The sequence below is a fragment of the Pituophis catenifer genome, unplaced genomic scaffold (assembly GCF_029215685.1).
Source record: "Pituophis catenifer annectens isolate HBS135680 unplaced genomic scaffold, rPitCat1.0.hap2 SCAF_3, whole genome shotgun sequence".
NCBI classification, from domain to species: domain Eukaryota; kingdom Metazoa; phylum Chordata; class Lepidosauria; order Squamata; family Colubridae; genus Pituophis; species Pituophis catenifer.
In genome coordinates, this window is record NW_027256883.1 from 24,406,326 (window position 1) to 24,431,473 (window position 25,148).

At 36.0% G+C, this 25,148-nt stretch overlaps 1 protein-coding gene across 1 annotated transcript in view; it reads right to left on the reverse strand.

Moving 5' to 3' along the window:
* Positions 1–25,148, reverse strand: part of ZFPM2 (zinc finger protein, FOG family member 2) — a 344,536-nt gene that overhangs the window by 182,169 nt on the left and 137,219 nt on the right. Inside the window, exon 4 of the mRNA XM_070940379.1 lies at positions 4,787–4,905. Within this exon, the coding sequence (XP_070796480.1) occupies positions 4,787–4,905 (119 nt within the window). The remainder of the gene's footprint in view (positions 1–4,786; positions 4,906–25,148) is intronic.

The following is a 25,148-nucleotide window of genomic DNA, read 5'->3' on the forward strand; positions in this document are numbered from 1 at the left end:
CTGAATGGGAGACAGGTGTCTTCACACCAGACCACCATGCCACTCATTAAATGCTTACTACTAGGGTTGAAAAAATTGCACCCCAATTTTTTTTTATATAATTATGGTACTTCTTTCACCAAAAAGAATATTATGACTATCATATCTGGCCACTTGGTGAACTGTTAAACAGCTGTCAATCTCATTGTACAAGTCTGAGACTAATGTTCTTGATTCTATTTAACACATACAATATATTTCTAGACATTTATATTTTGGAAATATGCTCCAACAGACAAAAGCTGTGATTTTAAATATTTAGACAAACACTTCCCTAAATAAAACCTTGAAAGTTACACCTATTTTTGGGACTTCCGGTGGCTCCGCAGATCGTCGAGGACGGTCTTTATAGACCGCCAGCCACCCGATCTGTTAAAACCGCCCTGACAGCGCTAAACAGCTGTCCGGCGGTTTGAAAAAACTCTCCTTCGGGCAAAGAAGGAGAGGAGAGCCGGAGGGGGTGGGTAGAGCTCCCCGAAAGTCACTGGATTAATTCCAGGGACTCGGAGGGTGAGAGCTCCCCAGTTCACCCCTCCCATCGCTCCGGATCGCTGGTGCCTCTGTCTTCAGAGCAAGACGTCTGCGTCCAATTCTGCCGGCAAACAGTGAGTTTTAATGATTTCCAACAAGGCAGACAGAGCGGAAGCAAGAGTGCAAGCTTTTTAAGAGAAACAGAACTTAACTCTGTGAATACATTGTTGCAAACGGAGCTCTCTGGAGTTGGAGGCTGGGAGGAAGCCTTTGTTATGGGCGGAAGGGAAAGTGAAAGTTAAAAGGAAACTGCTTGTTAATAGCCCTCTGCCTGAAGAGAAAACTACTGGGTTTTGAGTATAGTTTGAAGAGAGGATTGTTTATTTTGGAAAAACTTTGGAATATACTTTCTAAGACTGTTCACAAGATTTTTTGGCTGTAAAAGGAAAACTTTTCTTTAAATAAAATGGCTGCTAAACAACTAAAGCCACCAACTTCTAAAGGGGGAGGAGGTTCCCCTGTAGTGACTCAAAAACAACAACTTCCGGCTGATACACAGTCACAAGACCTTAAAGAATTTATAATGGGTGCCCTGAATAATCAGACAGAAATGATGAAAGGATTCTCAGAGGAGTTAAAGAAACTTACAAGTGTGGTGGAGGAAAAACATGATGAAATAAGAGATGATATTGTTTATGCAGTTTCAGGATTGGCTACTCACATGTTAAAAATTGAGGAGAGAGTGCGGGAAATTGATGATGCTAATTTGGAGATTGCAACTAAACTGGGAGAGGTTATGATACAGACAGAGAAAGTGGATGACGAGATGGTTATGTTACAGTACAGGTCAATGGAATTTGCCCTGAGGCTGAGAGGTTTGAAAGAAAAGAGTGGTGAAAATTTAAAAGATGTTTGCTCCAATGCTTTAGCAGAGCTGATTCCAGAGAGGCCAGAAGATGTGGCAATTCAAAAAATTTACAGGGTCAATTCCTGGCTGGAAGTATTTAAGGTTCATATATTAAGAAATGCTTTGTTAAGGGTTTGGAAAAAATATCAATATAAGTTAAATTATAAGATACCTTTATGGGCAAATCCTAGACATGCAATAGAAAATATAAGTATAGAACAAAAACAGGAGGTGATTACCTATAAAGAGCTTCTTATTATGGAAAGGGGGGTAATGTACTTGAAATCTTTAGATATACTGAGAGAAGAAGGTATAACTTATACATGGTTTCAGTATGGTCAACTTCAAGCTAGATGGAAGGAAGATCAAAAAATTGGCTTTGTGCAAAATGAGGAGAATCTGGTAAAACAAATTAGAGATCAAAAACAAATGCATATTAAAAGGTTGTATAATGCTTTATTGGAAATAGATTCTGAGACGGAATTGGTTAAAGACTGTATGATTAAATGGGCACAAAATTTTCAAGAGCCAGTAATGATGGAAACTTGGGAAAAGATTTGGATTAGAAATGTGAAATTTACACAAGCACAAAATTTAAGAGAAAATTTTTATAAAATGTTTTATAGATGGCATTTAGATCCTAAAAAATTATCATGTATGTATTCTAATGTGCAAGCTAAATGTTGGAGATGTGACTGTGATGATGCAACTTATTATCATATATGGTGGACTTGTAGAAAAATCAAAGCATTTTGGATAAAGATTTGGTGGGTGATGCAGAATATTCTCAAAAAGAGACTGAAATTTACTCCACAGTTGTTTTTACTGGGTATAACTACGGACTGTACAGTTGCAGAGACTAAATTGATTTTGAACTTGATAACAGCAGCAAGATTGTTGGTAGCACAATACTGGAAGAAGGACTTTTTGCCTACTATTGATGACTGGATATTGAAAGTAACTAATTTAGCTGAAATGGCTAAAATTTCAGCATATCTGAAGGATCACACACAAGAAAGGTACATACAGGATTGGAGAAGATGGATAGATTATATACAAAATAAGTATCAGACCAAAAAATATCAAATAGCTTATGAATGATTTCTTTTATTTGTATAAGCGTTATATAAGTGACATTAGAAGTATTATGTTTAAGAAATAGGATTTTATATATGGGGGGTTAAGAATTTTTTTTATAGGGATGTTAGTTTAATGATTGGTTATGCAATTTAGATTATTGTTAAAGATCAATAGAAATACCTTGTGTTCTGCTCTGGGAAGTCGGGGAGGGGGAGGGGGGTTGGGGGGGTTGGGGGGAAAATATGTTTGTTTTTAAAACTTTTTCAATAAAAAAAAAAAAAGAAAGTTACACCTATTTTTAACTACTTTGAACAAGGTTTTCTTGCCATTCCTCTATATGGAAAGATGCTTCTTATATATAACCAATATGGAGACATTTGGAGAGCAGGAGAAGAGGTCTGAGTTGCTAAATAGTCTATGAAAATGGTTGCTATTGTCAGCGCCTTAATTCTATTGTCCTCTAGGCAAGGCACAACATTGCAGTGAGTGGCATGCTACATTTTTTATGAAGTCATACTATTCCTAATAATCAAATGTGTACTAAAGAACATTTTATCAACAAACTTCAATGACAGGAGAAAAAGGAAGCAATGACAACCACCACAGAATCCTGCTCAGCTGGACTCTTCACTCCAGACCCCCTCCCATCTCCCACACAAAGCCACTGCAATAGATCTATGAAATGTAAAAATAGCCAATTAGTAAAAGGCATATTGTGCTGCATTGTAGAATATGGGATTGGAAATATAAAAGCTGGGTGATGCATACAATATTCTTAGTATCATAGTATTTATTATTTATATCCACCCCTTTGAAAGGCCACATGTAAAAACATTTGAAGTTTTCATGAGATTTTAAAATAATCCAGAACTTTAAGTCAAGGCTGTAAATATAAGATTCATAATTCTGAAGAACAGTAACAACTTCTGACTTGAGTGTATTTGCCTATTACCAGATTGTGCATTAGTAATGAAGCACACTTTTGTTTACAACAAATACATTTCACAATTAAATGTATTTTTATTATTATCGTATATTCTGTATTTCAGAAGAGTGATTCAAAGTCTCAAAAATAGTAGCCTGAACCTATATATGTTTGTTAATATCATATATTAAAAGGAAATTGTTCTAATAAAAATAATCATATGATCCAGCAACTTTGCCAAACGATTCTAGCAGCAGAATCCATTGAAATGTAGGAATAGGAATCTAAGAATAAAAGTACATGAAGTTCCAGAAGAAACTATGGAAACTAAACATCTTATACCTAAACATCTAATACAGGGGTGTCAAACTCATGTCATCATGATGGCATCATGTGACATATTGGGACTTTTCCCCCCTTTGTTAAACAGGGCATGGGCATGGCCCGCATGTGATGCATCCGGGCTGCAGGCTGGGAGTTTGACAGCCCTGATCTAATAACATACCTGGGACCACCAAGACTCTCAAGCTATGAACTGGCATTTGAAAGTAAGTACAGGCTCATTTAGAACAGGCTGATATTTTAATTTAAGTTTCCCTACAGTCATTACTCTATTTTGTCCCCATAGATTCCAAACAATGATTCAAAATGTGTACAGAGAGGAGAGCTAAGTATCACAAGCTAAAGGACTACAGTTTTTCCTCAACGTACAAGCATTTGTTTAACATCTGTTTGAAGTTATTACAGTGCTAAAAATGTGAATTACAACCAGTCCTCCCAATTATGACCATCACAGCATCTCAGGGTCATGTGATCAAAATTAGAGCAACTGGCATGTATTTACAATGATTGCAGAGTCCTGAGGTCGCATGATCACCATCTTTCCAAAGGGATTTGGAAATGTCAAGCAATGTCAATGGGGGAAGCCAAGTTTGCTTAATGACCATGTGATTCACTGAGCAACTATAGCAAAAAGGTCATAAAATTGGATTTGACTCACTTACAATCTCTCTACTTAGCAACTCAAGTTCTGGTCCCAGTTGCATTGGTAAATTGAGGACTACCTATACTTATTTGTTTAACTAATAATTGCTTTTCTATTCTAGCAAACCTTCAAGGAAGTTAGCAAAATTTAAACACAAAAGCCATGTATAAGGTATTAAAAACACAGATTGAAATTCACAAGTACAATTGCTAATATCCACTAACAATTAAAAGCAGACCAAAAGGACATTGCCTTTAGTATTTTTCTGAAGACTAAGAAAAAGTGGGACAAATGCTATTAGTTATTTATGCTAATAAATGAAAGAGATGAAAGAACAACAAACAAAACTCCAACATTGGTGCAGTGCTGCTTAACATACCAGTGTGTTGTTATTCAAGTCCATTTTTCCAGCAAAGGGACCCCATGTTGTTCCCACCGGAAGCTGTTGCCGGCTCTGGATCTTGCGTTCTCCATCCCTCTGGAACACTTCCAATTCCCCTGAGAAGCAAAGAAAATAAGAGAGTTTACCACACTCGCCCAAAACAATCTCTCCATTGTTACCTTTCCTAATCAGCCAACATGTAGACATTATTTGTTTCATTAAAATTGTGTATAGACTTTCATTTCCATGGGAACTAGGCCAAAACAAGATGGCAGTCACTGCATAATGCGTGGGTCCCAAGCCTCACCCCATCTTCCTGTGGGTCAATGTCACAAACATATACAGAAACCTATGACACTGACTCACATACAAATGGGGTAAGGATTGGATTATCACTGTTTATTCTTGCTTGCAAAGTTAATGATCTTGAATTTTTTTTTTTTAATTTGATTTATATGCTGCCCTTCTCCGGAGACTCAGGGCGGCTTACAATGTGCTCAGCAATAGCACATTGAATTAGAATTGTTCAGAAAATATTTTCTCTCCTTACAGTTATCCTCAATGTGTAAATTTCTGTTGATCGAATGTATCATATTCCTCGTATTTAGTCTCATTGCATTTTATGCAATTATATAATTATATGTAAATTAAGAATATACTATATCTGGCAATATACTATAGTCATAAAGGTACTGGCTGAAACCATGACAGGAATTAGACAGAATAAACATGCTTATATACAGTACAGGTACTGATTTAAATCAGTCACCAACATGATTCTAAAACTCATGACTCATGAAACCAACATGATTCTAAAACCCATCCAAAGGGTGAGAAACAGCTATAAATATTCATTTTTACTTATGTACAATCTAACGTTAAAAGTTGATCCTAAATTGGTGGGTTTCTTTCTTTCTTTTTTTTTTTTTTTTGTGGGGAGAGGGAGATATACTGTAGTTCTGAATCAGAGAAGTCCAAGCAGTTTTCTTGGCAACATTTTTGGAATCTGTTTGCCATTGCCTTCTTCTTTGGACTGATTTAACCTTCTTGACTTTGTGCTTAAGGAGTTAAAAAAAATGAAACTTTGATTTTTGGGTTTTACTGATGAGATAGATTTGTTGTTATAGAAATGGCTAGTTAATACAATTATGTAAAAGTAAAAAGTTGAAGTTTGATGTTAATGCCTTATTCTACTGCACTGAAGGGAGTTGGAAGTCAATGCCTTTTTTTTCTTTTTCCTCTTTTCTTTCCCTCACTTTTCTTTTCCATTTCTCCTTTCCTATTTTCCCTACTATATACTTTTGTATTTTCTTTGTAGGCTATATTATAAACTAATAAAACCTATTTCAAAAAGACTAATTTAGCCTTTTGTTATGGCTGGCTGGGGAATTGTGGGAATTAAGTCCACCCATCTCCAAGCTCCCAAGGTTGAGAAACACTAACATTTTTACCAGCTTCCACAGTTCATTAAATAACTGCAGAATGACACAATCCTGTTTTCTCACTTCTCATCTTTCAACACTCTATTGGTATTTTCGGTGCCTGTCAATTCTGCACAGCAGGACTTTTCTTTCCTTTCAGTTTGAGTCATATTTTGCTATATTGCTCTCAATTAATCAGTTAATCGGATAGAGGCCATGAAACTCTGGCCTAGATGTAGGATGGCGAATCTGTTCAATTTTGTTTTGTACAGCCATCGTGAGGGTAAGTTTCTTTCATTTCATTTCTGCATCAATCTACAAATCTGACAAAAAAGAAAGATAGCCTTTGTATGTAGTCTTGTGTAAGATTTTTCCTTATCTATAAGTTTTTGTGAGCACTTTTGCAATTGGCATATGTGTTTCTGTATGAAATAGTATTTAATGTATGATTATGGTTTACATGTTTTTACTTACAAAGAAAACTATAACAATATTCTGAAATTTGGCTCATAAGATGCAACAGGCCTTCTATAAAAACTAGCTGGATCCCCGTGCTTCGCTATGAAACTATGGGATCGGACTTGATAAATCAACACTTACAGCTTGAATCCTCTCCTCTCCTATCCCCTTCTCTCCCTCAGGCTTTCTAGCCCCTTCTCTCCATGAGGCTTGCCCCACAGAAGCCTCTCCTCTCCCTTTCTCTCCCTCAGCCTTGCCCCACAGAAATGTCTCCTATCCTATCCCCTTCTCTCCCTCAGGCTTTCTAGCCCCTTCTCTCCATGAGGCTTGCCCCACAAAAGCCTCTCCTCTCCCCTTCTCTCCCTCAGCCTTGCCCCATAGAAATGTCTCCTATCCTATCCCCTTCTCTCCCTCAGGCTTTCTAGCCCCTTCTCTCCATGAGGCTTGCCCCACAGAAGCCTGTCCTATGCTATCCCATTCTCTCCAGAGTTATTTTCAAGTTGGGAGGGGGGACTAGAAGCCAAGAAGAATATATGTGGCAAATTTCAAGTTTGTAGGCTTTACGGTTCTGGAGATTTCGTGATTAATGTGTGAGTGATTTTCGCTTTTATATATATAGATTCAGACTGAATGTCTTCTATTCCTACCATGGCATCACTGAAATCGTGTTCTTTCTTCTCCCCTAACACCATCGTCCTTGCAAAATAGCAAAAAGGACCGTACTTTTTCATTGGCAGCTGACGGGTAATTTTTGAAAAGTATCCCTTTTTCTGTTCAATCTATGGAGAAATATGTGTACATTAACACGTACAGTATGTTTTTTGCTTTTGTTTCAGATAAACATGGAAACAGCAGTTTTGCCTGTTTTCAACCATTAAAAAGGAAGGATGTCTATGGACATGTCAAATTTAACTGATAGCCAAGGAATCATGAGAATCTTTGAAAACCCTTTTAAAAATAATTCAGTCTCCCTTTCTGCCTCTGACATTTTTCATCTGAAAAGGGTTCAGACTCAGTCAAACAGTGACTCCTTATCTATACCTGTGGATTTACAAGCAGGCCTGGCTTTTAATGGATTAAGAATGACAAAGTTAGGGCAGATTATTCAATGATAAGCAAACATCCACCAAAATCCCCAGTTGCGTAGGGCAATGCTATTCTTTTCAAACAGCAAAACTTCTTAATAGAACTTAAAAGAATGCTGGCTTATACAAAATGCAAAATTGCAAAAAGCAGCCAGTAAGACATTTTCTTTTCCTCATTCAGTGTTATTAGCAAATTGATCCCCATAGACAATAGCTTCTTATTTCGTTGTTTTAGATGGAATAATGTATTGACATATTTCAAATATAAATAATGAATTTATATTGTTATTTAATGTAAGTTCTGATGAATTTCCATTAATGTTTGCAGTTAAGAAATGGTGAACATATTGGAAAGCTGTACAGTAGTGTTCAAAATTGTGGAAACCTTTTGGGAAATGTGTATTTTTGAGGTTTGATGACTAATAACACCCCCCCCCCCTTTTTTTTTTTTTTTTTTGAGTGTCAAGATAATCATATTCCACTGCTGGAATGGCCTGGGAATAGCCCAGACCTTAAACTTATGGAGTCAACTAAAGAAACTTGTTAGTCAGAAGTGACCCAGCAATAAAACCCAGTTAATAGAAGCCATCATTCAATCTTGGTTTCACATTATAACACCTGCAGAACTAAAAGACTTGGTTTACTCCATGGGAAGACATTGTAAGGCCGTAATTCATGTTAAAGGTTACCAACTAAGTATTAATTGATGTGATCATTTTTGTATATCTCATTTTTTCTATGGTGATATTTTTTGTATATCTCGTTTTTTCTACGTGTTTCACTTTTTTCTTTATACTGTAACTGCTATTGTAATGGCAAATCCTTCATAAAAGTTATTGCATTACATTCTTGATTAAATTATCTTTCCATTGATATATAATTTTATGGCACTACCAAAAAAAAGTGGTGTTATTAGCTAGTTTTAGAAAATACACTTTTCCAAAAGGTTTCCACATTTTTGGCCACTACTGTATGTGAAAATATTTTTTTATTTAGTGGAATTCAAATAATTGCTTCAATTATTTTTTGATATTATAATGTCTCTGAAATTAATTAGACTCATAAGGGAATCCCTTTCGACCATACTAGGAGCGAAACTGGATATGTGTACACCGAATACACCTAAGAAGAACTATAGTTACAATGTACAAAATGCAATCAGTCAGGCAAGCCTGCGTCCATAGCACAACCGAAAGTAAACATATAATAGCATTATACCAGTTCTTTTGTAAACTGGTGATGAATGACAAAGGGTTGTAGCTAAAATAAATCCACTCTGAAACAGTAAGTAGATATCAGAATGTTTAGAGAGGAATGCCAGATTTGCACAATAAAAATTGAACATCTTTATCTCATGTAAATGGTCAACATCCTCTCTCAAAAATAAAACAATCCAAGCAGTTGTTCCAAAGGTGCTTTTTCAGGAGGCAACTGGACTTTCTTGTTTTTTCTTTTGAAGACATTTTGCTTCTCATCCAAGAAGCTTCTTCAGCTCTGACAGAATAGTAGGGACTGGAAGGATTTATGCTGATTCTTGACAAATGTACCTTGTCTTTTCATGTACACTGAGAGCATATGCACCAAAGACAAATTCCTTGTGTATCCAATCACATTTGGCCAATAAAGAATTCTATTCTATTCTATTCTATTCTATTCTATTCTATTCTATTCTATTCCTTGCAGACAGCTGGTAATCTGTAGTTCAGAGAAGACAAAGGAAATCTTCTGTACAAGGACTCAACACCAGTGTTCCTCAACCTCAGTAACCTTAAGATCTATGAACTTCAATTCCCAGAAGTTGGCTAGGGATTAGCTGGGGAATTCTGCTGGCAGAGGAATTCTGGGAATTAAAGTCCATACGTCTTAAAGTTGCTGAGGTTGAGAAACTCTGCTCTACACTTAAGAATCATGTCCAATGCTGAGTGTTTCTACAGTATCTGAACCCATCCGGTGCCAGACCTGCCTGAATGTGACTCCTGATCATGAGGTGATATCAGTGGAGGGAACAAGCTCTGGATGATGTTAGCTATTCTGAGTGCAGAGCTAGTTCACCCCCTATGGTGTACTTCTGGATAGCGCATGAGTGTGAACCAAATGGAATAGCAATTTTAGGCAGTCAAACAACTAGTCCGCATAAACACTAGTATCCTGTACCATCACCATATGCTAAATAAATAAATCTACAATCTCTGTATTTTGCTGCCATGATTATTTCATTTCTAGCTTAAATATAGTGCATCGCAAAACACAAAAAACTTTATAAAACTCTTCAAAGTTTATGAGTGGCCTATATTCCCCCTGGGAATATTTCCTGAACTGATATAGTTTACTGTTCCTTAAAGTCTGTAGAAATTCTCAGTCATCCAGGTCATGGTTGTCCCAAAGGTACTTTTTTTTTAGGAGGCAACTGGTTTTTGCTTTTGAAGACGTTTCGCTTCTCATCCAAGAAGCTTCTTCCGGTCTGACTGAAGTGTCTTCCTCACTATCCTGTCAGAGCTGAAGAAGCTTCTTGGATGAGAAGCGAAACGTCGTCAAAGAAAAAACAAGAAACTCCAGTTGCTTCTTTTAAAAAAGCACCTTTGGGTCTATAGTTCCTTGCTCCTTTAAAAGGGAAATATGACTTGACAGCTTCATAGAATCCTCTTCACTGAAATCACTCAGGGTTTTTTGTTTTTTGCATCTAACTAGACCAAACAGTACTATTCTGCCAGAATTGATATGAGATATTTTGATTTTTGCAGATGCTTGCAACTCTTCACCTGCATAGAGTTATTCAGACAGATGAACTAGAATAAAATTCTCTATTTCTACTTTTTATTCTGCAGGAAATCAGCTGGCTTCAAAGGTGTTTTCATGCCGTTTGGTGTTTGCTTGTTTGTAGTAAATATCTATTAGATGGAGTAATGCTAACAATGTCTTTTTCTTTCCATGTTGTATAATAGGGTTTCATGCAGATATTCCTTAAGACATGACAAAATATGCAGTGGGAATGGGAATGGTGTACTGTCAGAAAACACAGCTAATTAATGAAACTAAACAAGAAAAGCTCTATTATGAAGAGGAAGACATCTGCAATTTGCTATTTTTTTAAATGGTAGCCTAACTTTCTAATTCTACTTCCAATTTTATAGCTTTATATATTTATATTTTTTGTTCTCTTCTATACTTATTTTATACTTCATCATTTTTGAATTGTTTTAAATTCTACTCTTCTTTTTACAGTTCCAGTTTCTCTGTGTAATTTTTCTTCATTTACTAGAAATATCTTCCTTTCTCATTCATTTCTTGGTTGCATTCTTTTATTTTGTGGTTCCAGTTTTATATGGTTCTTCATTTTAACTTCCATGACTTTGTGACAATTCCATTCTTGAATCACTCTAAAACCTAGCTATACATCTTTACTGAAGGCTAGAAAAATGAACAACATCACATTACAGTTTCTAATAAGAGACTTACATGTGTTACTCTGATACAGCAGAAACTACCATGTTTTTTGGCACAACAAGAGATGCTAATGTACATATTAGTACATTAAAGGTACATATTAAAGGTACAAAAGACTCTGCTTCAATAAGAACAAGTATATAAAAGAAGTAATTCATGTTTTTTTAGAAATCAATATTATTTTACATTGCATTCTTTTAAAGTGTTCTCACAATGGAACAAATTGCCCTCAAAATAATATAAAGAAAAATAATGACTGGCTACAATTTACTCAGTCATTCCATAAATAGATCAATCTCATAGCTAATTTGGTCAAAGAAGAACTATGATTAATACTGGTATAAACTATGCTGATATTTATAACCTAAGCAACATACTATTTTTAAGAATATGCAGGATACAGAGGGTTTTTTTCCCCAGACAGTATTTGCAAAGAAAAAAAAGATGCTTTTTATTTACTCCATATTCTTTTATCTAACCACATTGCTATTTTTGCTATCTCTGCTGTGCATTTCTAGAGTGCTTCAATACATGGTTAATATATACTGCAGGAAATATAATTGAGATATCACTCTGATGTCTAAATACATTCACTAGTACATGTGCACACTTTCACTGGGGAATAAATCACACTAAAATATATAGACCTTTGGTTAAACATGAATAGGATTAGGCTGCTCAATTGTTTGACAATTAAATAGAAAGATGGATCAGGGGTGTTCCTTTTAGACCAAGACAGCACAGCAAGAATTTTCCTTCCCCCATACGCATTTCATGAAGATCTTGCTCACTTCTCACTTGCTGAATATGTTTGTGCAAATATGTGTGCCCCATAGTATGCACTAATCAATTTTTGGGAAAGATAATACTGCTAGTGCTATGGGCGGTTTTTTCTTATCTTGTTGATATAGCATACTTTTAAAGTCTGTGATTACTCAAAGACTTACGATAGCTGCACTGTAAAAAAAGCCTCAAGTCATGGTTCACTAGCTCTGCTACAAAACATCCCATGGCTTTTAAGATAATCGCCCCCACCTTAGTTAAGGCTAGAAAGAGAGGTATCAACTGTGGCTATTTCTTCCCATGTGTTTATGGTATATAAATAAGAATTAGCAAAACATATTTATCACTTATTTTCACAACATAATGCATAATGAATTAAACTATTGGATGCATCCAATCCAATTTTTGCATTTCATTGATTTTTTTTTTAAAAAAAATGTCTAATGTGACTAAAAAATGACTAATGTGAGCACAATTTTCTGGATAAAAATGTCTTGACCTTCAATTTGTAAATGTATTCATAAACAGGAATGAAATATAAGCTCTGAAAAAAAAAATAATAAATAGAGGAAAAAAAATTGGCCTACAAGTTTTTAGTAATAAAGCCAAAGAAATACTTATCAATTATTCCTGTTTTCCTCCTTTGCTATTAGCCCTTGCTTAAAGTCGCTATATAAATTGAAATGGGAATTAGACGTCCAGCACACGAACATAACTTTGAAAATACTAATGAAACTGTTTTCATGAAGGGAAAGATGTTTTAATAAGTCATCAATGAATAATGCTCAAGTGATTTGAATTAGTGTAATATGACAGGGGAAAATGTTGCTCTTAGCCATCCAAAGTTGAAATGGGTAGCCAAAAAAATTGAATGAATAAATATACGAATAATTTAGAATCCTCATTTAGTCCAAACTGAGTGGCTATCAAAGATTACACCCTTCCAATTCTCTGCTATCTTCCATGGATGCTGTCCATTGTCAACATTTTCAGTTTTAAACAGCTTGGAGCCAAGATGCCTGAAAAAGTCTTCTCCCTTATCTAGCCACAAGAATCCATATGTGACGACTACAAGATCTTCTCAACTGTTAAACATTTTCCATAGAATTCCCTCTTAAGAAGCCACATCTGGAGCACCCTTATGCTATTTTTAATATCAGATGTTTTAAAGTCTGTGTAATAACTTTAAAAAATTATATAAAATTTAAAAAAATACATTTTAAAAAGATTAAAAATAAATGAGAACTAAAGTCTAGAAACATTAATTTAGCACAAAAAGCTCCTGTGAAAAGTTAATATTTGGCTAACTAAATATATCACAAAACACAAAACACAACACAATATTCGTTCAAAGATTCATGAAGGCTAGTTTGAGACACAAGTCATCATCTGATGGGAGTTACATTGATGTGTCTCCTTGCAGACGGTAATACTGCTACAACATACAGTCTGGCCAGGTTCTGCACAGCAGCCCTTAAAATCCATTATATGTCTAAAAACACAATGAGTATTCAAGTTGTTGTTTAAGAGTGCATTGAATTATGATATATTTAATTAGCCATATATTAATTTTTATTTATCTTATTTTTCACTCCTCCCTATAGATATTTTTAGACTTTTCGTATATATTGTGTAATTTTTGTTTTAATATTTTTTTAGTTTTTTTAAAAAATAATAATTGTTTATGTCCCACATTCCTTATACTAGTCTATGATCATAGTAAAGACATTTCAGGAACAATGCTTATTGCATTTCAATCCTTGTGTTCATTAATCCCTTCTGCTAAGATATTACATACTACTAAAAGTTTTAGCTCATTTTTTTATTTTATTTTATAAATTTTCCAACAGAAAAATCTACTCCATATATGCTTTTGAACAGTTTGCTCAAAGTTGACATTACATTTTATGAAACGACTCTACAAGTCTACCTTACTAGGTTATATCTTCAAATATCTTTGCAATTGCTACCTTCATTCTGTTTCTTCACTGCCCCATAGTACTCAACATTAAACTACAATTCTGAGCATAAACTTGAAATACGGCATTCTCTCTTCAAATACTGCACTCATACACAGATAAATCAGGCTAGCCATTCAGTGATCTTATCCCTCCTGACTCTTTAATAAATTGAACCTCATAAGTTCACTCTGTAGGAAGTTGTCACTAAATGAAATTGTGACCTTATCCGTTGCTTGAACTTACCCTGCTGACAACTACATTTATTGTAAGGATAAGAAATCCTAACAAACGAACAGAAAGTCCTACACTTTTGATAATTGTGATCTTAGTTATATGTATCTCTAGCAGATGGCATCATCTCTTGACAATGTCTTGGTGATTTTCCCATGATGAATATCTGATCAAAGAAAAATGTCCTCTATACGTAACTGCTAAGGCCACTGACAGGGAACAGCAGAAGTTCATGGAGGGAAGATACTTATGTGACAGCTCTGAATCAGATGCTATTAGCCAAACACAAAGAGCCCCAAATTAGTATGTAATTGTGCTGAAACAGATAACAAAACAGAGGTGGAAAAACAGTAGAAGCTTCCTTTCAGAGCATTTGTTCAGCATTTTACAGGAGAAAATGCAGACCACAAACTGGCAAATAAAGTCACAAGGCTTGTTGGCATTTTTTGCAACTCTTTCTGTAGTCTTATGTAAACTTTCCAGTAATATAGAAAATTATTAATATTATTTTTAATTTATTAGATTTGTTAAGGTCACATACTCCAAAGAGACTCTGGGCAGCTTACAAAAAATTAAAATATATTATAAAACATAACGTAACAATATACTTAAATAGATATTATTGTGATACACAAAGGCCTTAGGTTTACATTATTTGCTGATCATGCTTAGGGAAATTACTGATACCCTGAATTTTCTCCATGCCTTTTTTCTGAATAACAGATTATTACCCCATCTCAAAAAGCATTGTATCAGATGCAAGAAATCAGTAAGTTCAAATAACTACAAGTTTATTGCATGTTAACGCTCTCTACAAGAATCTGAACTACTAACAGTCAAAGCAAATTGGCGGTAGATAAGTCAATGGAATTCAAGCAGGACTGGTCTTAGATCTTTTGTGGCCATGAAGGACTTGATATTAATGATGCATTTGAGCCTCCCTTAGGCTCACCCTAGTCATCTCCAACACACTGAAATTGGGGTATAATTTTTTATAATAATATATAATCAATTAAGAAAGCATAAATTTTACATCTATTATGCAGAAAGTTTGTGTCAAATATTTTCCACAGTCATTTAAACAAAGCAAATATGCAGGTATTTTCATCAGATATAAATTGATATATATCAATACATTTACTCATACTGTACATTTTTAGTCCCATGTAAGTAAAGGTGGAAAAGGAAAAAGAAACAAATCCAAGGATGCCAGCAACCTTTACCTAAATCACACTCATATAAATTTTGGGAAGTTACTAAATATTCTTTTAGATGTTGACTGGGGCGTTGATGGCTGGCAATTAAGATTGGCTATTGTTTCCAAGGAAAGGGCTTGGCAAATAAGGAAACAGAAGCCAACTACTTAATAGCTGGCCATCAACCCCCAATCACCATCTAAAAACCACACACAACAGGCACCATATAAATATCACACACAAAATAGGTGAAAGCATACAGTCTGCTAGAGAGAAGTTCCCTGAGGAGGGGCTCCAGCACAGTCCGAAAGCTTGGAAGACTAAATCTCTGGTCCCAGTGACCGACCCAGACTGGATCCTGCAACATTGCCCTGGGACAAGTATATTCACCTTCAACAATAATATATTAATGTTCCTTAAATTTGCTTAACGTTGCTCTTTGATAATGAAAAAGAAATGGTAACTGCTTAGGACAAGGCATTATACTTTTACTATGTAATACTTCACTATATAATACAAGTAGATATTTTTCTTATTTAAAGATACATCAGATACTGAAGGACAGCCAACTCTTCTATGAATTAACACTGTTTATTCAAGCATTTTAAAACTCCATCTGCTGCAAACTGACTTTTTAAAGGAAAATAACAAGAATTTTTTCCACTTGAATAATTACACTGAAACCTAAAAAATTAAAGTAATGTCTTTCAGAATTTAAGGGAATATTATGCAGTAAGGGAAATATTTCATCCAGTTGAATTAAGAGAAATACTAATTTCAGAAAAGGCTTCTTTTTGTATCAAAGGCAATGGTGATCCACATCTACAGCAATCAACCATTTTAATCAAAGCATTTATTGTATTTCATTTTCTTCTTGTAAATATACTGTATTAACAATGGCATTGTTAAGTAGAAGTCTAAATTAATGTCTATCATGTCAGGATTAAATTGATCATACTTTTCTCCAACTATTTGCAACAAGTGCAATTTTATTTTCTTGAAGGCAACTATGAAAAGCTTATTGTATTAACTTGGTTATCATTAACATACTCTACATATGAATCATGTTGCAATGAAAAAGAATGTGTTTCCTTACAATACAAGTTGATTGTGCTATGAGAGAACAATCTATACAAGAAGGGCAAGCTATTATTATCTCCACTCAAAACAGGTGGAGGAATCATCAGAACATCTCTAGGGAGAATTTAATTCCTACATGTAAACAGATTTGAAAGAAAAATGTGGTAATCAAAGGAAATTCAGATCTAAACTTATTTTCCATTTCTACATTTTCTGAATGACTCGCATGCTGTACCCTCATCTGGTGAGGGCCAGTTATATATTGAAATAACACAGATTCTTCCTTCTTTTCAAACTTGTGGGAAATGTTACAAAAAATACACATATGCTACATGAATACCCTTAGTAGAGTCTATTCTTACTGTTCCTTGCAAGCTTTGAGTTACATTTGCTAAGTTCTTAGCATAATATGCAGATTGACCCATAGGATATAGTTATATATGGGTGAGGTTATCAACAAATTAATCTAATGAGTCTTCCCCCTCCCAAAAAAAGCTCTGATAGACAATTTTCTATATCATGAAAAGGCTATCAATCAAACCTTTATTGCAGCCTTTAGGCCAGAAAAAGGCTATAAATACTTCCTGAATATGAAATTATTTTTAAGAAGTTACAAATGACATCTTTTATCTAATTTTCTAGTCCTGAACATCTTCATTCTTTGAGAAGATTTCTACTCAGTAGCAGATTAATATGCATTGAATATAGAACATTGCAGGTTCAATGACATCCTCAATAAGCTGCAGAATATTTTTGCGCTATGCTATCCTCTAATAAACATCATCTAAAGTAACTAAGAAATGAAATAAAAGATATAATTTAAACCATAATCTAAAGCATTATAAAACATAATGATAACATAAAGTAATAAATATCCCTCTAATTTTAGCAAATCAAAAACCTGTTTGAAACTTAATGAGTTGTCCAAATAAAAATATTTTTGACTCAAAGCCTTGAAATGAATCCTGGAAAGACAATCAGAAGGCTGCTTTCATATTCCCACCAAATAGGCTTCTGATGGGAAAAGATTTAAGAGCAGATTGTCTCCATTTAATAGCCAAATAATAGCCAGGTAACAGGACTTAGTAAATCACAGCAACACCTTGAATTGTTCCTAAAACTGAACCAATATTTAGTTGAATTATTTTAACTTAAGATTCATATGCTTCCTATAAACACTCCTAATCAGTAATCTGGCTGCAGTATTCCAGACTTGTTAAAGTCTTTTTAGAATATTTTTCAAATACAGCCTTTCAGACAACACATTCATTAGTCCAAATGTGATGTACCTGGAATATAGATTGGACCCCTGGTCTTTCTAGTCCAGGAGGCTGTTTTCACAGTGGCCAATCAACTGCGTAAGGAAGCCACTAGTCATCCAGGAAACGGCCTTCAGAGTCAATTACACTGCCAAGAAGGTTAATAGCCATTAATTCCAATGACTTCCATTAATGGGTCCAGCTCTTTTTTGAAGCCAGACAATGGGTTTCGGGTTCCAAGCAAAAATGGATAGCAAGTACCACCTCTCAAGTTCCAAAGTTTCACTGTCTGTCTATTCTATAAAACAAAGGTCCTGTTTATTCCAGGATTAAATTTCATTGGGTGATCCTTGGTTCTAGTATTTTGAAGAGGAGTAAATAACTCTCCTTGTCCACTTCATCCACACTATGTATGATTCTGAATACCTCAATCATATTCCCCTTTGTTTTTCTTTAGTCTCCTTTCAAAACTAAAAAGTCTTAAGTGTAGCAACTTATAGTCATGGGGATGTTTTTTCCAGCCCCTTGATTATCTTAGTTGCCCTCCTCTGAGTCTTCCATAATTCCATTACATCCTTTTTCAGATGAGGAAACCAGAACTGCACACAATATTCCAAATGTGGTCCAACCATTAATTTACACAAGAGCACCTCTGATATTGTCATCTTTATTTTCAATATTGTTTCTTATCCATAACCCCGCTGCTGGTCTTTTTACCTCAGATGCATGCTGTGTCAACACCTTCATTGACCTGTTTACCATTATTCCAATTCAGACATGTTTATTTGTTTGTTTATTTATTTTATTAGATTTTTATACCGCCCTTCTCCCACAGGACTCAGGGCAGTGAACAGCCAAGAATAAAAACATCGCATACAAAATTTTTAAAAAAAATTTAAGAAAGAATTAAACAAATTTTGGCCCAATAATTTAAAACACCCCAACTAAAATCAAATTAACAATTAAAAGTATCTAAGGGGGGGGGGTTAAACCAGCCTGGCTTGATGAAATAAAAAAGTTTTAAGGGCACAGCGAAAAGCACGGAGATCTGGGATCCTACGTATCTCTGGGGGCAGGTCGTTCCAGAGGACAGGTGCTGCCACAGAGAAGGCCCTTCCCCTGGGGGTCGCCGGCCGACATTGTTTGGCCGACGGCACCCTGAGGAGTCCCTCTCTGTGGGAGCACCTGTGCGCCCACAGATGTGCCTGAAATCTTGGGAAATCTCAGTTTATAGAAATATCAAGCTAGTTGCTTTACTAGCAAGGCAGGTCCTTGTCCCTAATGGTAAAGAAAATTCAAAAATTATGTTACTTGCCTATTAGTATATTTTCAAAAATAGATTGCTATATTTCTTCCAGCACTGGAGAAGTACTACTTACTCAGTATACGGAGCAGAGACATTAAAACAAAATACTTTGGCATGTAGTGGAATCTTATTCCTCTTCCTTCTGAAAAAGTTAACCTGAGTTCCACTTTTGCAGAAATACATCAAAATGACAGGAAAACATCCCAGTTATATTATGACACTTCACAGAACAGCTTGAGTTGTTACTTTATCCCAGTTACGTGTTAGTTGGTGCAGTACTTCTGCTTTCCTCCTGTCAACCTGCATTAAACCTCCACCTCCCCCTTTCCCACAACAGATGATAAGGGACAGGACAAGCTTAGCAAGAGCACGCCAATGATAAGATCATCTCCTTCTAGATTCTGAAGTTTCCTCCTTTCCTTGGCACATTAATAGTTATGCCTGATTAATGTCCCTTTTTAATATAAATTCGTTTTTGGTAAATGAAAAGATGTTTCATGCCCATAGCAAAGTTTGTCAGATGCTTTGAGAACTGGGGAAAAAAAAACCTTTAAAAAATATATATACATGAATAATGCATCTTTGTGTGAGTGTGCAGATTTAAAAACTAGAAATATTCAGTCTATTTTAAAAATCATACGTTCTCTCCATTTTATTCTTAGTTTTTACACAAATCAAGGCATCTTAAAAATTCTACATCTGCATCTCAAAAGATCCCTCTGTTAAAGTACTGAAGTTTGCAAATGATACAACAGTGATTGGTCTCATTCGAGAAAACAATGAATCTGCATACAGACGGGAGGTGAACAACTAGCCTTGTGGTGCAACCAGAATGATCTTGAACTAAGCACACTCAAAACCTTAGAAATGGTGGTAGATTTTAGGAGAAACCCTCCTATGCTACCGCCTCTTACAATACTAGACAACACAGTATCAACAGTAGAGACCTTCAAGTTTCTAGGTTCTATCACAGTGATGGCTAACCTTTTCTGGACCAAATGCCCAAAGCGTGCATGAATGCGCCCCCCCGCACATGCCCTGCTCCCCGTACATGCACATGTGAGTCCCCTGCACGTGCCCCGCTCCCCATAAATGCGTGCCCCCTCATGTACTCCGCCCCCTGCACACGCCCCGGCCCCCATGCATGCATAGCAGAGACCCAAAGACCAGCTGGCCGGTGGAAGGCACATGTGCATGTGCTGCGGAGCTGAACTGGGACAACTGGGCTTGCATGCCCACAGAGACGGTGCTGTGTGCCACCTCTGGCACATGTGCCATAGGTTCACCATCACGGTTCTATCATATCTCAAGACTTAAAATGGACACCTAACATCAAAAATGTCATCAAAAAAGCACAACAAAGAATGTTCTTTCTGCACTAAGTCAGAAAGCTCAAACTGCCCAAGGAGCTGCTGATTAAGTTCTACAGAGGAATTATTGAGTCTGTCATCTGCACCTCTATAACTGTCTGGTTTGGCTCTGCAACCAAACTAGACAGACACAGACTTCAGAGGATAAATAGAACTGCAGAAAAAACAATTACTACCAACCTGACTTCCATTGAGGACCTGTATACTGCAGGATTCAAAAAGAGGGCTGGGAAAATATCTACATTTTATTAATTTGATTAATAAAAAATAATAAATAATACATTCCCCTCACATCCTGGACATAAATTGTTTCAACTTTTACGCTCAAAACGACGCTATAAGGCACTGCACACCAGAACAACTAGACACGAGGACAGTTTTTCCCCGAATGCCATCACTCTGCTAAACAACTAATTCCCATAACACTGTCAAACTATTTACTAAGACTGTATTACTATTATTCTTCTCATCCTTCGTATTACTTATCTCCTCCCACTTATGATTATAACCTTGTTCCTTGTATCTCTACGATTGATATTGTTTTGTTTCCTAGTATGATTTGATTGTTTATTTAGTAACTTATGACTATCACTAAGTGTTGTATCTTATGATTCTTGATTAATGTTTTTTTCTTTTATGTACATTGAGAACATATGCACCAAAGACAAATTCCTTGTGTGTCCAATCACATGTGGCCAATAAAGAATTGTACTGTACTGTACTGTACTGTACTGTACTGTACTGTATTCCATTCCATTCCATTCCATTCCATTCCATTCCATTCCATTCCATTCTCAGTAGGAAACCTTTACAATGAATCAGCATTTCAAATAAAGTTTTTTATTACATTTTGAAATATTGTACTTGGTAACTAATGAAGGCTACAATTTGCTTTTTTGTTTCCAACAACTTGGGTTTATGATTATTATTTCAAGAAAGGGCCAATTTGTTCCATTTTCTCTAAAATATGAGTAATTCCCTTTTCTTTTGTCTCTGATTTAATTATAGAAGCCAGGGTACCACATATTCACAATATCCCATCTTTTCTTATGCCCAGTAAGCTATAATTGCATCAAATTTCAACTTTCTGTGGATTTTTATTTTCTACAATTTCTGAAACTTTTAACAAGGTTATATAAAAATATAAGAATGTCACCCCCTTTTAATAATTATATATAAAATCATGGCATCATCAAATATAAACAACAATATCCAATGGACATAAATCATTAACATTTGAAAGAAAAGCAACATGTTCAGTTGTTGCTGTACTTATGATACCTTATCTGTTTAAAGAAATGCATTTGAAAGGTCTGTTTTAATCTCTTTTTATATATATATATCATGCATAAATTAAGAGAGCGATTTTCTGGAAAGGATTTCATCGATTAAAAACAAAATAGGAAAACTTCAGTGTCCTTCCTAAATTCTTAAGAATTTTCTAGTGAACCATGTCTTTCTTTTATTATATTTATTTATTTATTTATTTTTTAAATTTATATACCGCCCTTCTCCCAAAGGACTCAGAGCAGTGTACAGCCAAAGTAAAAACATAAATACAAACATTAAAACCAATTTTAAAAGATATATATATGTTTGGCCCCAAAATTAAAAGAACAATAACAAAGCTATTAAAAACATTTAAAAAAAAGTGTTAAACCAGCCTGGCTTGCTGAAAAAGAAAGGTCTTCAGGGCATGGCGGAAGACACCGAGGTCTTGAATTCTTCGTTTCTCTGGGGGCAGTTGATTCCAGAGGGCAGGTGCCCCCACAGAGAAGGCCCTCCCCCTGGGGGCCACCAGTCTACGTTGTTTGGCCAATGGCACCCTGAGAAGGCCCTCTCTGTGGGAGCGCACAGGTCGGTGGGAGGCCATTGGTGGCAGCAGGCGGTCTCGAAGATATCCAGGTCCTATGCCATGGAGCGCTTTAAAGGTGATAACCAACACCTTGAAGCGCGCCCAGAAAACCACTGGGAGCCAGTGCAGCTCACGCAGGAGAGGTGTTATGTGGGAGCACCATGCAACTCCCGTAACTACCCATGCGGCCACATTCTGGACCAGCTGGAGTCTCCGGGTGCTCTTCAAGGAGAGCCCCATGTAGAGAGCATTGCCATAGTCCAGGCGAGAGGTGACGAGGGCATGAGTGACTGTGCACAAGGAATCCCGATCTAGGAAGGGCCACAACTGGTGGATCAGGCGAACTTGATAAAAGATCTCCCTGGCTACAGCCATCAGATGTTCCTCCAAGGACAGCTGTGTATCCAGGAGGACGCCCAAGTTGTGAGCCCTCTCTGTGGGGGCCAAGGACTCGCCCCCAATAGTCATTGATGGAGTCAACTGACTATATCGGGATGCCAGAAACCACAGCCACTCAGTCTTGGATGGGTTGAGCCTGAGCCTGTTCCTCCCCATCCAGATCCGAACGGCCTCCAGGCACCGGGACTTCAAGGGCATCATTGGGGTGGCCCGGGGTGGAGATGTACAGCTGGGAGTCATCAGTGTACTGGTAGTACTTCACCCCGAAGCCACGGATGATCTCACGTAGCAGCTTCACATAGATGTTGAACAAAAGGGAGAGAACCGACCCCTGAGGCACCCCACATATGAGGTGTCTCGAGGTTGACCTCTGCCCCCCTGCCAACACAAACTGCGACTGGTCCGAGAGAAAGGAGGAGAACCACCATAACACGGTGCCCCCCATTCCAGGCTTATTATAATAGATAAGTCCCCAAAAGATTTATCTTCCCTATTTAAATCATTGTATCCACCACTGTATGCCATATAATTAGTTTGAATTTTGGCAATGACGGAAGTGTTCCCTTCCTTACCCAATTCTTATTCATGAAAATGTTTGTTGCAAGTAACAACTTACTTTGTACTTTATGTAACTTAATTGATACTTGTTATTTGCTATGTATTTATACAAAATGAATAAATTTAAAAGTACATGATTGGCTTATGCAAAGTTGGGAATCCTTTACCTTGAAAAAATTCTAAAACATATGGACCGAATGCAAAAGGGTGTGGTTTCACTCCCCAAACTTGATAAAAATATAGTTAGCATGAGAACTGGAGGAGGAGGAGGAGGAGGAGGAGGAGGAGGAGGAGGAGGAGGAGGAGGGGGAAGAGGCAAAAGAAGCAAACTAATTTTCTACTCTCATTTATTTATTTATTTATTTATTTATTTATTTATTTATTTATTTATTTATTTATTTATTATTCATATTTCTATGCCGCCCACTCTCTGAGGACTCTGGGTGGCTTACACCAAAGACAGTATACTAAATAGAATATTGCCCCCAACAATCTGGGTCTACATTTTATTCACCCCGGAAGGATGGAAGGCTGAGCCGGTGAGATTTGATCTGCTGATCTAGCAGTCAGCTGAAGTAGCTGCAATACTGCACTCTAACCACTGCGCCACCTCGGTTGTTAATCATGTCCTACCCACTATCTGTGGTCTAAAACCAGGAAAACCTTGGATATATCAGAGTGCTTCAAATATTGGATTATTCTGCCTTATTCTGTGTGTCCTTTAAAACATTGCAACAGTTACTCATTATGCAATTTATTTAGACATTTATTTTATTTGTTTATTTACTTATTTAGAAGTTATTTTGAACTAGTTAGGACTGCAGAAAAAAACAATTGCAACCTGCCTGCCTTTCATAGAAAACCTGTATATTGTGAAGGTCAGAAGGAGAGTTGAGAAAATATCTACCATCCCTCCTGGACATAAACTGTTTCAACTCTCCCCCTCAGGACACTGCTATATGGCATTCTGCACCAGAGACAAATTCCTTGTGATTTTACTCACACTTGGCAAAAATAAAATATAAAGTATTACATTAAATTATTTATTGTGGGGTTTTTTTTTTTAATCCTGACTTGTTCTGGATTTTCTTAATTAAATTCAAGGACATATCTATTTCCAACAAAGTGATTTGTAATAGCCCCTTATTCCACCATTGACTTGTCCAGTAAAGAACCAGTAGATGCTTCACTTAAAACCTAGGAGAATGAAGCGAGTAAAGGAGACACTATGACTCCAGAAGACAATGGTTGAATTTAATATGAGAAACTTTCATATTATCTGTTTTTAGACATTCAGAACAGTATCTCAAAACTAATTTCCCTACTGTAATTGACTAGCTAATAAAATATTTTCCAGGAAAGTTTATTTCCTGAGAAACTACAGTAAAAGGCAATTAATAGTAATGTGAGAAAATATAATATTTTCCCTATCAGAAAAACTCAAAAGTCTATATTAAGTTCTCTGGGCAACTTTCTTTGGGACATTCTGCCTTAGAACAAATGAAAAAACATATATTATTCAGAATCATCTTGATCCATCAAGCATGTTGCTCTTCATCACATAAGGTGTGGTGTTTATATATATTGTGTTAGCCTAAAGGCAATTTACAAATATTTTAAATAAATCTCCCTATTCTAAATATCTCCCTATTTATCTAGCACTTATCTATAATCTACCTGTTTTCTGGCCTGTTCTTCAAACTTGATTTATGAAATAATTTTTCATTATGATCTACTCTTTGGTCTTAACTAATATTGCATTCCACACTTCTTGTTCATAGTTTACAAAATAATAAGGCCATTCACTATTTTATTCTACTATTCTATTTTTCAGACAGCTAATAGATTAATAAACCATGTGCCCAGAATTGCACAATTTTAAGAAGACAGACAGTTCTTGATTTAATAGATCCTTACTCACTTTTTACCTACATTATAATAAAGGTAAAGGT